This window comes from Chionomys nivalis, chromosome 2 (genome assembly GCF_950005125.1).
Source record: "Chionomys nivalis chromosome 2, mChiNiv1.1, whole genome shotgun sequence".
Taxonomy (NCBI): Eukaryota; Metazoa; Chordata; class Mammalia; order Rodentia; family Cricetidae; genus Chionomys; species Chionomys nivalis.
The window spans coordinates 82,943,096-82,955,464 of NC_080087.1; the positions used below are offsets into that span (position 1 = coordinate 82,943,096).

The 12,369-nt window shown below is 52.5% G+C and overlaps 1 protein-coding gene across 3 annotated transcripts in view; it reads right to left on the minus strand.

Annotated features, from left to right (window-relative positions):
• The window catches only part of Ryr1 (ryanodine receptor 1), a 126,507-nt gene that overhangs the window by 54,284 nt on the left and 59,854 nt on the right, over window positions 1–12,369 (minus strand). For all 3 annotated transcript variants that reach the window (XM_057761336.1, XM_057761335.1, XM_057761334.1), the window contains 17 exons: window positions 11,414–11,554; window positions 10,920–11,083; window positions 10,736–10,814; window positions 10,479–10,568; window positions 9,928–10,068; window positions 9,495–9,569; window positions 9,340–9,415; window positions 8,953–9,076; window positions 8,491–8,606; window positions 7,768–7,835; window positions 7,551–7,672; window positions 6,959–7,008; window positions 6,491–6,551; window positions 6,043–6,281; window positions 2,104–2,185; window positions 1,513–1,643; window positions 103–435 (listed from right to left, as the gene is read on the minus strand). In XM_057761336.1, coding sequence (XP_057617319.1) covers window positions 103–435; window positions 1,513–1,643; window positions 2,104–2,185; window positions 6,043–6,281; window positions 6,491–6,551; window positions 6,959–7,008; window positions 7,551–7,672; window positions 7,768–7,835; window positions 8,491–8,606; window positions 8,953–9,076; window positions 9,340–9,415; window positions 9,495–9,569; window positions 9,928–10,068; window positions 10,479–10,568; window positions 10,736–10,814; window positions 10,920–11,083; window positions 11,414–11,554 — 2,092 coding nt within the window. The remainder of the gene's footprint in view (window positions 1–102; window positions 436–1,512; window positions 1,644–2,103; window positions 2,186–6,042; window positions 6,282–6,490; window positions 6,552–6,958; window positions 7,009–7,550; window positions 7,673–7,767; window positions 7,836–8,490; window positions 8,607–8,952; window positions 9,077–9,339; window positions 9,416–9,494; window positions 9,570–9,927; window positions 10,069–10,478; window positions 10,569–10,735; window positions 10,815–10,919; window positions 11,084–11,413; window positions 11,555–12,369) is intronic.

A 12,369-nucleotide genomic window follows, 5' to 3' on the forward strand; every position in this document is an offset into this window, starting at 1 on the left:
CATAGCCCCTGACCCTCATTCCCAGCCCATCCCCTCCCAGAACTCCCTATTCCAGGGCCGCCAACACACTGCTCCCCCGGGTTCACAGCCCTGCGGACGCACCAGCCAGCCGCTTCATCCACGAGGCCTCATCGATGCCCAGGTTGTTGACGATAATGCGAAGGATGTTCCCCAGTAGGGAATTGAGGTGGTCAGAGGTGACGGCTGTGCAGGGTGGCGGAGCCCCTGCAGGCAGGGCTGGTGGGGGCGCCTCGGGTCCTCGCTCCCACCAGCGGGGCAGGTAGCTGCACAGCATGGGTAGTGTAATCTCGATCACGTGTGGCATCTCCGTGTAGCGTGCCCCGGACTCAGCCAGTCCCCCGATTTCTGCCATGAGCCGCTCTAGCACTGGGATGTCGGGACACATCTCCTCGACACTGTTGGGGAGCCCCAGGACTGGGGTGCAGGGACAGGTTAGGGTATGCCAACTGTCACTGCTCTACAACTGGCTCTGCAGCCCACCTGACACCAGTGAATCACCCTGTACCTAGAAGAGTCCCCAACACCCCGTCCCTCCATCTCACCTGCCAACCCAGGTTCCTTTCACAACCCTTCCACTGAAACCCAATGGCCCCCAAATACTTTATGCCCCAAATCTGATTCACCTCTAAAATCACACTCATGTGCAAAATTTGGCCCCAATCCAAAAATGCACTCCTGACGTGGAACTTGTCTCACTATACAGACCAGGCTGGCCTTGAACTCACAGGGGTCCACCTGCCTCTGCCTCCTGAGTGCTGCAAGTAAGGGCATGTGCCACCTTGGCTGAAATGACATGGAACTTCCTTACTGAACTTCTGAAGCAAGAATCCCAATTGTTTTATCCAGACATGGTCTCAGGCAGGCCTCGAACCCTAAAAGCACGTTCTGACCCTGATACCCCCAGCCCTTTCTGAGATAAGATACAGTGAAGTAGCCCATGCTGGCCTGAAACTCGAAACTCAGCCTGCAGAGAGGAAGGGCTCGTGCTGTCGCAGCCAGCTTGAGCCAGTTCCATGTCTCTACACTCCATTTTGTCCCTTGGAACTCAGTTTCCCTGTTCCCTTCCAGGGGCTGGGGATACAAGCTCATGCCACCACAGCTGGCTGGGTTTGGGGAGACAGCGTGACCAAAGGACATTTTCTGAGACCCACACCTGGCTCTAACCCCGGGGCTGTGAAGACAGGACATTTGCCTGCGGCTTGTCTAGTCACTTCTGAATCTTGTCCCTAAGTGGTACTCCACAGACACTGAATGAAAAACCCTCTCATTCAAGCCTCAAGGATGCTGGGAAGTCCCCGCGTCCCCAAGCTTCATAGTACCAACTCCGTAATGAACCTCACAGCTCCCAGTTTCACTCTGACCCCATAATTCTCCCAATGCAGGGGCTTGGGATGGTCCCCTAGAGCATGGCCAGGGCATGCAACACTTCTACCCAGGAGAATTCTCAGCGGCTCTGTGACCCTGAAAGCAGCCCCAGCCCACACAACTCACTGGCCCGCTCTCGAGGAGACTTGGTTGTGTAAACGGAGCAGGCGTTGTATTCATTCAGCTGAGGCTCCAGAAATGCCACTGGCATGGCTGCGGCCAGGCGGGCCAGGCATTCCCCGAGGGCTGGCTGCAGCCTGGAAGAAGGGCCGCAGTTAGCTTCCGTGCGTCCCTCCGCGGAGTCCTGAGGGGAGCCCCATCCTGCACAGAAGCGCCCCTTCTGGTCCTCTCGGGCATAGCTCTTGTGTGCACCCTTCGCTGCGCGCCTTGCAAAGACTTGTATGCAAACTGAAATGTCCCAGCATGCTGCCGCCCCTTTTCTCTGCACCTCCTACCAGGTCAAGCTTACTCCCCAGAGAGAGCCGCTCAAGTATACTTAGCAAGTGTCTGATTTCCACCCTCTCCCAGATCCCACAGCCTCTGTTTCTACGTCTGGCCTTTCTACTACGCGGCCTCTTGTGGGTACTGGTGTGAACTTCAGCTACCCTGGTACAGTGGCAGGGCCAAGATTAAACATCTCCAACTTTGCATCCCAACTCCACTTCACAGGTCCCTTCCCTTCCCCCATAGCCCCACAGTATGTCCCAATTTTCTTACTTTTCCACGTAGGGGTTCCTGGTGGTGCCCAGAGAGTAAATACTGCACAATGTTCGGTAGCAAGACACTTGCACGTCATCCACTGAGGAGAGGGGAGGGAGAGGGAGGGTCTGGGCTGTGCCCATCATGGCAGCTCACTCCTTACCACCTTCTCTGTCACTACATGGCCGGTGAGTAAGAGATGAAGCCATAGAGACACCCCCCCCCCCCGGCCATTTATGCCTTGTGATTCAGCCAAGACCAAGTCTCTTTTAGTCTCAGGTTCCCCATCTGTGAAGTGGGATCAATATAGTGCCTTCCACATTAGATAGTTTGAGATCAAATGAGTTTATTTATTTATTTTTAATTTGTGCTCTTAGGGATAGAACTTGGAACCACACACACTCTAGGCAACTGCTCTGCTACTAAACTACACCCAGTCCTCAAATGGATTAATATCTATCTATCTATCTATCTATCTATCTATCTATCTATCTATCTAGATATTTATTATGCACACAGTGCTCTGTCTGCATGTATGCCTGCATGACAGAATAGGGCACCAAATCTCATTACAGATTGTCGTGAGTCACCATGGAAGAGCAGCCAGTGTTCTTAACCTCTGAGCCATCTCTCCAGCCCTGGATTAATTCTTTAAAAGTAATTAGAAAAGAGGACACAAACTGGCAGTGGTGGTGCACGCCTTTAATCCCAGCACTTGGGAGGCACAGGCAAGTGGATCTCTGTGGGTTCAAGGCCAGCCTGGTCTACAGAGTGAGTTCCAGGACAGCGAGGGCTACACAGAGAAACCCTTTCTTGGGGGAAAAGGAAGGAAGGAAGGAAGGAAGGAAGGAAGGAAGGAAGGAAGGAAGGAAGGAAGACACAGGAGGTGCTTACTAAAGGGTAGTTGCCTGTTTTTCCTTGACCTCTTAGATGAACAGGTCAGTACTTCCTACAGAACAAAGCACACACAGAAGCGTGTGACGTTGGGTGTGATCCCACCTCCCAGAGGGCCAAGGTAAGAACAACACTGAATGTACAAATGCATGAGACAAAAGGTCAGGGGAGGTCAAAATTGAGAAAAATGACCGAGAGAAAGCTGAATACAATAGAGTGACTTCACAGCATCCGTATTTCTCCCGTGTATGCATGTTATGTGTATGTGTTCTGGTGTGTGTGCATGTGGAGGCCAGAGGTCAAAAGTGGTCAACTGCTCAATTTCTTTCTTTACAACTTAATTTAAAAAAAATATTTATTTATTCACTTATTATGTATACAATATTCTGTCTGCATGTATGCCTGCAGGCCAGAAGAGGGCACCAGACCTCATTACAGATGGTTGTAATTGAATTGTGGTTGCCGGGAATTGAACTCAGGACCTTGGGAAGAGCAGGCAATGCTCTTAACTCCTAAGCCATCTCTCCAGCCCATAATTTAATTTTTTAAGGACAGGATCTCACTATGTAACTTTAGCTGGATTGGAACTCACTATGTAGCCCTGACTGATCTGGAACTCATTACATAGATAAGGCTGGTCTTGAACTCACAGAGATCCACCTGCCTCTGCCTCCCAAGTATTGAGATTACAGGTCCAGCTCACCTTGGTTTCTGAGGAAAGGCCTCTCACTGACCCTGGAGTTCACATATTCCACTGGTGTAGCCGGCCAGTGAGCCTCAGGGATGTCCTTGCCTGTCCTCCCAGCACTGAGACTGCAGGTACATGCCACTGCACGTGGTTTCTATGAGGATAAAGGGATCCAAACCCAGGTCCTCGTGCTTAAACAGCTTTTCCAACTGGGTCGTCTCCCCAACTTTTGGGAGTATGAATTTTTAAAACTTAAGGACAGCTGAGTTCCATGGTGCATGCCTGTAATCTCAGCACTGGGGAGGTAGAGGCAGGAGGATCAAGGATGAAGGCCTGGGCTGGGCACAGTGATACAGGCCTTTAATCCCAGGACTTGGAAAGCAGAGACAGGAGGATCGTTGTGAGTTCAAAGCCAGCCTGGTCTACAGAGCAAGTTCCAGAACAGCCAGAGCTACACACTGAAACCCTGTCTTGAAAAAACAAAATAAAACCCAAACCGTCAACCACACACACACACACACACAAAAAAAAAAAAAAACCCACAAACAAACAAACAACAACAACAGAAACAAAACTGAAGGCCAGCAGGATGGATCAGCAAGCAAATGTATCTTCTACCAAGCCTGACAACCTAAGTTTGATCCCAGAACCTTTGTGGTGGAGGAAGGGAACCAATTCCCTCAGATTTATTGTCCTGTTTGTCCTGTGTCCTCCACTATTGTTGGCACGATAAAGAAATAAATGTTTTGTTTTATTTTTTTTTTTAAAAAACACCCACCCCAAACTAGTAAAGATTCTAATTTCAAATAGGAAGTGAGTTCAGGCAGAGCTGTACTATAGCCTACAGCCTACAGTCCCTGCAGACCTAACCCTCACACACACCTCCCACCCCAGAAGCAGCAGCACCTGTTCTGGTTTGAACATAAAGTGTTTTTCTCAAAGGCTCACATGTTGCAGAATCAAGGCAGTGCTGTGCAGATATGGAAGTCTGAGATCTGATTGGGCTATAAGGGCTCTGATCTCATGCTGCTGGTGGACTCAACTGGACAGAGACTGTGGAAGGTGGGGCCACACTGAAGGAAGTAGATCCTTGCAGACAGGCCTTTGGAGGGTATGCCTTTCCTCTGCCTCTTTATCTCAGTGTCTCTCCCCAATTCCTGTGAGGTCAGCAGCTTGCTACGTGTTCCTGCCAACACGATGCCACCAGTGAAGAGAGCCAAGTGACCAATTACTGAAACTTCTGAGAGTGTGAGTCCAACAGATCCGTCCTCCATCTGAACTGTTTCTTTTAGCTAGGCCGTCACAGTGAGAAACCCTGACTAAGGGACCCTTCTACACCATTCATCACAGTGAGAAACCCTGACTAAGGGACCCTTCTACACCATTCATCACGGACTGCAGCAACTCCCTGCTGCCTCTTCCTTTGCCTGGGAGGACACCAGTGAGGCATAGTGCACCATGAGGGAAAGACAGTGCTTTAGAGAAGGCAGAGCAATGAGACGGAGAAAACTTGAACTTCTGCTCTTAGGACTTTATGATCTACTTTGGGGACTGCTACATTCAAGAGAAAGAAACTTCTAGCTTCTTTGAGTTACAGTGATTAAGGGTCATTGGGTCTCGGGTGCAAGTGTATGTGCGGTGCTGGGGATGGAACCCAGCACTCTGTGCATGCTAGGCAAGTGCTCTACGGCTGAGTCACAGTCCTCACTGGGGGATTCCAGGCAGGGGCTCTACGGCTGAGCCACACCCCAGCCCCTCACTGGGGAATTCTAGGCAGGGGCTCTACGGCTGAGTCACATCCCTAGCCCCTCACTGGGGGATTCTAGGCAGGGGCTCTACCATGAACCACGCTTTTAGCCTTTCATTGTGCAGTTTAGGAGAGCTATCACTGAGTCTTGTTCCCAGCTCTTCGCCGCTCAATACCAGCCCAGTAATCCACTATTGAGTTACATATCTTCAGCCTTTGTTTTCCTTTTGCTTTAGCCCAGACTGGCCTACAACTCCCTATATATAGCCCAGGCTGGCCTAGAACTCCCTATATATAGCTCAGGCTGACCTCAAACTTGCAGTCATCCCCCTGCTTCAGTGTCTTGAGTGCTGAGATTGTTTACAGGTGTGCAGCACCGCTGTGGCTTTTGAACTCACATTTAGTGAATGCCTTCTGCTCTGCACACTTTATGGATCTGTGCTTTGGCACAGATGCTCGAACACCTAGTGACCCCACCGCACACCTCGGGCCAGGCAGTGCTGGTCAAGCTGACACCCCACCCGTGCCCCTTGCCCTCGGTGACCCCACCGCACACCTCGGGCCAGGCAGTGCTGGTCAAGCTGACACCCCACCCGTGCCCCTTGCCCTCGGTCTCAGGAGTCCTTACGGATGACATCGTCTCCGAACTGGTGCTGGGCGATGTGCTGGAAGAGGGTGGTGAGGACGGGCAGCAGGGCCACTGTGGTGTAGGTGAGGTTCTGGCCCACACCCTTCACCTGGGTGCGCGCCTGGGACACCTTGCCTAGCCGCAGGTTCTCCACCATCTTCTCAATGTCCTCGGAGGCGCTCTCGAAGAAGGAGCGGAGTCCAGCCTTCACAATCTCGGGGCCTGACTTCATCACCGTTCTAGGAGGGGTGTGCAGAGCTGCAGAGGCAGAAGCAGAGGCCTCCCTCCCCTCCCCCTCCTTTCCTCCTTCCTCTTTCCCCCTCCTCCCTTTCTCTTCCTCTTCCTGAGACGAAGTCTCACCATGTCACCTAGGTTGGGTTTCAGAGAGTATAGGAGAACTGGGTTTGGGGACATGATTCAAGTGTGTATGAGCGCCCCCAATCCATACCTGGCATCCAGAGAACGTGCCAATATGTGAAGACAGTTGACCACGGCTGGGGCATCCGTCCCTGGGAATGGAACACAGGCCAGGCTGAAGGAGGGGCCCCAAGCCAGCACGTTCTCACATCATCACAACCCCTCCTCTCTGACTCCACTTCCTGGCTAGGTTCATGCTATCTCATAGCTACCCCACCTAGGCTCCACAGTCCCTGGGTGTCCTTCCCACCCCTGGCCCTGACTGCCCTCCTATCCTTCCTCCCCCTTCCTTCTAGCTCTGACCTCTGAGGGCTGTCCCTGTGTGGGACGGTGGCCTACATGATTAACTTCCCCACCTCCAGGATGACCCAGTCCAGGTTCAGAGAAAACAATAAACATAAGAAGGAGGCTGAAGTTGGAGTTCTTTCTTCCAGGTGGACTTGGCGACAGAGGAAGCGAGGGAGACCTGGCCGAAAGGCTCACAAGCAGGGCTACTTACCAAAGAGGGAGACTCGGTGGCGGACAAGAGCAGCAAGCTTACAGAAGAGGCTGAAGAAAGAGAAAGGAGCAGAAGGACAGGGGAAGAGGGAGTGAGGAGACCAACTAGATGAAAGGTGGTGGTGACATGACCAGAGGAGACGGGAGCCAAAGGATGGGGAGGGGACAGAACACAGGTGGCAGGGCAGGCAGAATGAAGGATAAAGAGATATGACCCAGCTTGGAAGTCACAGACAAGGACTGCAGGTGTGGCTCATTTGGAGAGAGAGTGATGGCCTAGAATCCCCCAGTGAGGGGCTGGGGTGAGGCTCAGGGATAGAATGCTTACTTAGCCTATGTAAAGTTCAATTCTCAGCACTGCGAGCAAGGAAAGAAAGGTCACAGCAATAACTGGGCAGTCGAGGTGACGGAGACAAGGCTGCCATAGCGATCAGTCTGTGTCACTTAAGTCTTGGGAGACCCTTTCTTCCCAGGGAAATTTGGACAGTTGGTCACTCTAGAGCATCCCAAGGTGGAAACACCCACCAGAGCCCATAAGAGTCAAGGTCAGGAATGAAAGGTTTGGGTAAGGTCAGAGGTCACAGGCAGCTCACCTGGTGATCATTTCCTTCTCCTTGTTGGAGGCATGGCCACCACTGCCCAGCACTTTGGCCGGTGTGGACAGGAAGTAGAGGCAGTGGTTGGTGAAGTATTGGTTGATCAAAGGGAGCAGAATCTAGATGGGAAAGGAAATGGGGTAGGTGGGCTGGGTGAGGGGTACAGAGACTCTTCCAGAACACAGTTCCTCCAGTTTCTGAGTCCACCTCTCACCTTGGCGAAGAATTTAATCTCCTGCTCATGTGGAGACTTCTCCACTCGTCCACTGCTGACCACAGCCTCTGTGGGAAGGGCAAGAAGGGGTCGTTGTGGGTCTAAGCAGAGGAAAGGACACTGGGGACAGAGCCAGGAAATGGCGGCAGATAAGTTCTCTCCCGCTTTCTTTCTTACCTGCCCCGGCCATAGTCAAGCCAGAGGGCCTCTGACGACCTGGGTGAGGTCCCTACTCAGAGCCGTCCTGTGGCCCCACCTCTGTCCGAAGGACAAGCTCTTGCCTCCCATCTACCCGCCAAGCCCACCTCACCGCACCCCATGTCCTAGCACTGTCCCCTCCAGATGTCCAAATGCTCCCCTTTACCCCTTGGTATCTCGGCATAGATGCCAGTGTCCTCCATCGCTTCCTTGAACACGTTATTTAAATGGCATCTGGCTCCACACTACCCCCCACCCCCAGTTCTCGAAATCCTCTTTCATGACACTAGAGTCGTCCTGGAACACACAGTTTAGTTAAGTGTGATTCTGTCTGACTCCAGAACAGGGATGCAGATGAAGAAGGTCTTTGTCTTGCTCCCTGCTAATCAATCCATCCCCATCACATCCAAAGCAGAGTCTGGCCCGTAACTGATGCTCAGTAAGCACTTGGGAGAAATCGGTGACCTGGTGCCCTAGGTGAATCTTTAGGGATGACATGGAAAGTGGGGAGGGAATTCTTCCTACCCAGATGGGCGATGAACTCCTGGGAAATGTCCATCCAGCGCAACAGCTGCTGCAGGAAGCCAAAGGCAAATCGCTTCTCAATGGAAGACGTGTCCAATTCCATGTCCTTAAGGCCTCTGCATGGAGAGGCAGAGTGGGGTCAGCTCAGACATAAACCCTGGTGGTCAGCCCGTGAATGCTGTCTTTCCTCCAGGTCCTTCCTCCATCTTCAGCTCTCGTCTCCTTGGCCTCATCCTTGTAGCCTCGTCTCCACCTAGAGGCCACTCTCTTTAGTGTCTCTTTCGTCCTGACTACACTCTCCAGGCTCCGCCCCTCTAGGAGGGCCTCCTTTGTAGCCCTATTGTTCTCAGCCCCACCCCTTGGCTTCCTTAAGGCCCTGCCTCCGTTCCCAAGCCCCGCCCCCAATCTCCTTCCTTCCAGCCTGCCTGCCGTGGCCTCGGCCCAGGTTCCCGGCTCACGTGCCTGGTGACAGCATAGCCATTCATCTGCAGAAACTTCAGCAACTCCTGGGCTTTCTCTCGGTCCCGTGCTTTCTCCTTAGCCGTGAGCGTGTCGTAGGGGACCAGCAAGGGATGGGACCCACCCCCTGGGGACGACAAAAGGTTAGAAGTAAAGGGTCGGGAAAAGCATGTTACTCTCACTGCGGTTCTAGCGGTTGCGTACTTGCACAACTAAAAAGGTGCTAACAATGCTAACATCGCTTGCCGATGCTGGACTCTAGGGCGGTGGAGCAGAGTAACACCATGAAGCCCGCACTCGAACCCAGGCCCCATGACCGCAGGACTTACGAATGGGGGACTGAAGAGAAGGGAGAAGGGGCCAGAGGTGCGGAGGAATGGGTGCCCTCACCTTTGGCCTCCAGCTCTTGCTTCTTCTTTCGCCCCCATGTGTTGTGGTAATTTTCTGCCAGTTGTTCGGCCATGGCCTGGAAGAGGGACGCAGAAAGTCAAGGACCATATGCAGGTGGCCCCTGTCCTTCCCAAGTAGAGAGTCAGAGACCTCACCTGCAGCTCCCGGGACAAAGTAACCCCGGTGAGGTCTGGGGGCTGGGGGTTGTAGCCTTCTCGAGGGTCATATGTCTGAAAAGTCAAGAGGGGGAAGATCCTGATTGGATTAGTAGGAAGCCCAATCAGCTCTGACCTTGCCTCCAGAAGCCTCCCCTGCACCAGTCCTTTTAGGCCATTTCGCTAAGACACCCTCCTCCGCTCTTCAGTTCCTCAGACCCGTGGCTGTCCGTTTGGTGCAGAGATTTCGCTCAGGCTGCTCTTCTTACTCTACCTCCCCGCGCCAGGCCTCATGGGAACCCCAGCCATGCAGCCACACCTTCTCATGACCCCTCTGCCGTTTGGCTCCACCCCTCCCAATCCCACCACATCAGATCCACCCTTCCCAGCCCCTCCCCTCGCTAAGACCTCCACTGCCTGCTAGCAGGCTCACCTGGGCAGTCTGGGATATCTTCCTTGTTTTCTTCTTCTCTGTCTTTTCCTCCTCACCCTCCCTGGCCTTCTCTACTGTCCACTCCCAGGCAATCATGGCCTTCAAGGACTCCTTGATGGGCCAGCGGTAAATCTCTTTGTCCTAGAGCAGAGAGAGGAAGCAGAGTTGGGAGAATAGGGACCGGAAGAAAAGCCTGGTTCGGTTCCCTGGTCTCTACAGGCTCAAGGGGAAGAACCCCCACCAAAGGCTAGGAAGTAGGAAGTGGGGCAGGCAGAATTTGAACCCAGGACTCTAATCTTCTCTGTAAACAAGTGTCTCAAACACAGTCCTAGTACCCATTTTACAGAAGCCTCAGAGAGGTCTTGCTACCAAGGACTCTTTCTAAGACAAGGGACATGAGGGTGCTGGGGTTCTCAAAGGGAAGCAGTCAGTCTTGCGGGAAGGCAATCCAGGAACAGACACCAATCTATGAAGTGCCTCACTCTTCCCCAGACCCCTAGATTTTGTAGTTCCATTCTGACCTCTGACCTCAGGCCCTAAGGTTTGGTCACCTTCTCTGAAAAGGTCTTGTAGGGTCTCAGCATGGGGTGGGTTTTCAGCTCTTCATCAGCGTTCTCCGCGTAGGACCAGTTGTTCTGGATCTAGAGGTGGAGGCAGGGTGAGAGGTGGGGGCAGCCTTCAGGGCTGAGGGCTCACGGATAACAGTGAGGGTCCTAAGGATGGCTGCAGGTCCAAGACAACCTGGGGTCTCATAGAAGACATGAGACTTGGGAAAAGAAGGAAGGCAGAGGGGGACCTCGGGGTTTACCTTGTCGAAGGCCCATTTCTCGTGGGTGTACTCTGCAAACTTGTTAATGAAGGAGTCCAGCTTCTCTGGGATGATGACGCTGTAAGTAGAGATGGGACCACAGGCAGTGGGGTGGGGCTTTCGTTTCCTTCTGGAACCTTCCTTTGCCCAACCTAAGCCCGAACTGTCTGTCCCCCGGTCTCACTTGAGAGTCTCCACAGGCCGGGGATCAAAGTTGCCTTCAGCATCCACTGTGGCTTTTTTCTCCGTCTTGGACGAATAGGAGGCGTCTACGTAGTCAGGAGGCAGTGCCCCCGCAATGGCACACAGACAAGGCATGGCTATTCGGTAGAGCTCCTGGTCGTATTTCTGAGGGTGCCAGGGATGAAGGGGAGTATCATGCAGGCTTCCTTTCTCCCTAATGCTACAGCCCCAACCCACTCTCTTCTCTCAGAACCCACAAATCTGCCAGTCACTCTCCCTACAGCCCAGGCCTCACTTTGTCCTGTTTTGTCTATTTTAGACAAGATCTCATGGAGCCCAGGCTGCCCTTAAACTTGTTATATGACCCGAGCGACTTTGAATTCCTAGTCCTCCTGCTTCTCCCGACCCCTGGATCCGACAGGGATTTCATTCCAGATCTTCAAGCTTGAACCCCAACCCCCACAGGCTCCTTTGAGACCCCATGGATGCCCAGACCTTATGCGCCAGAGAGTCAAAGATGCCCCAGAAGAGCTTGCGTGTGAGGTGCAGCTCTTCCTCAGAGGTGACCCCGAAGTTGGCCCAGCCTGTGGGGAGGCAGTAGTACTTCCAGCAGCGCTCGTAGTGGTTGGTGAGGAGCTGCGAGCGGAGACACAGAGGGAGGCGTTAGCAGACGGCAGGCGGTGAAGGCCCCAGGAGGCAGCGGGTGTCAGCGCTTGCAAATGAGATGCTAATAAGGGGAGGATGATATGCTCGTTAGAGAATGGGCCTGGATAGCTTGTTATGTAGAGTTAGTGTTCTCAATGAGAGCCATGATGGGCATTAAACTACGGCTGCGTTTGTCTGTTGTTTTCACAGAAATAGGCAAGCTAAGAGTCTCCTGGTAGAGTTGTGTGCACACTAATGGGATGATCTGTGCTTATGCAAATGAATATGGCAAATAGAAACATAGGCAGCACCCCATGCAAATATATGGTAATCAAAAAGGCCTCCACTACCCAATATGCAACTTGGAGTTGGGGCTAATTTAGGCATCTTATGCAAGACAGTAAGTTGGGGGGGGTCTCCTTATGCAAACTAGCATGCAAATGACAAAGTGGGAGAGACAGTATGCAAATATTCAGAATAGCTATGGTACTGTTTATTCAAATAAACGTAGTTATTTAAATACTGGAAGGCTGGTGGTCTGGGCATGTGAATAAAATGCTAATTAGGGAAAATAGTGCGCCCATGAAGATATATGTTATTTGAGGCGGGGGCTGGCTTACTTAGTTAGGCAAATTAAGCGGTAATTAGGGGATGTTAGCAGCGCCAATGACGCACAGCAAATGTTATGGGAATCCTAGTCGGCAAATGAGGATGCTAATTGGTTTCCTCGGGTTCGTTGTCCGCAAGTTAGCTATGGTGGGCGTGGCTAATACGGACGAGCCCGCTGGTCCAGAGGCAGAGTCAGA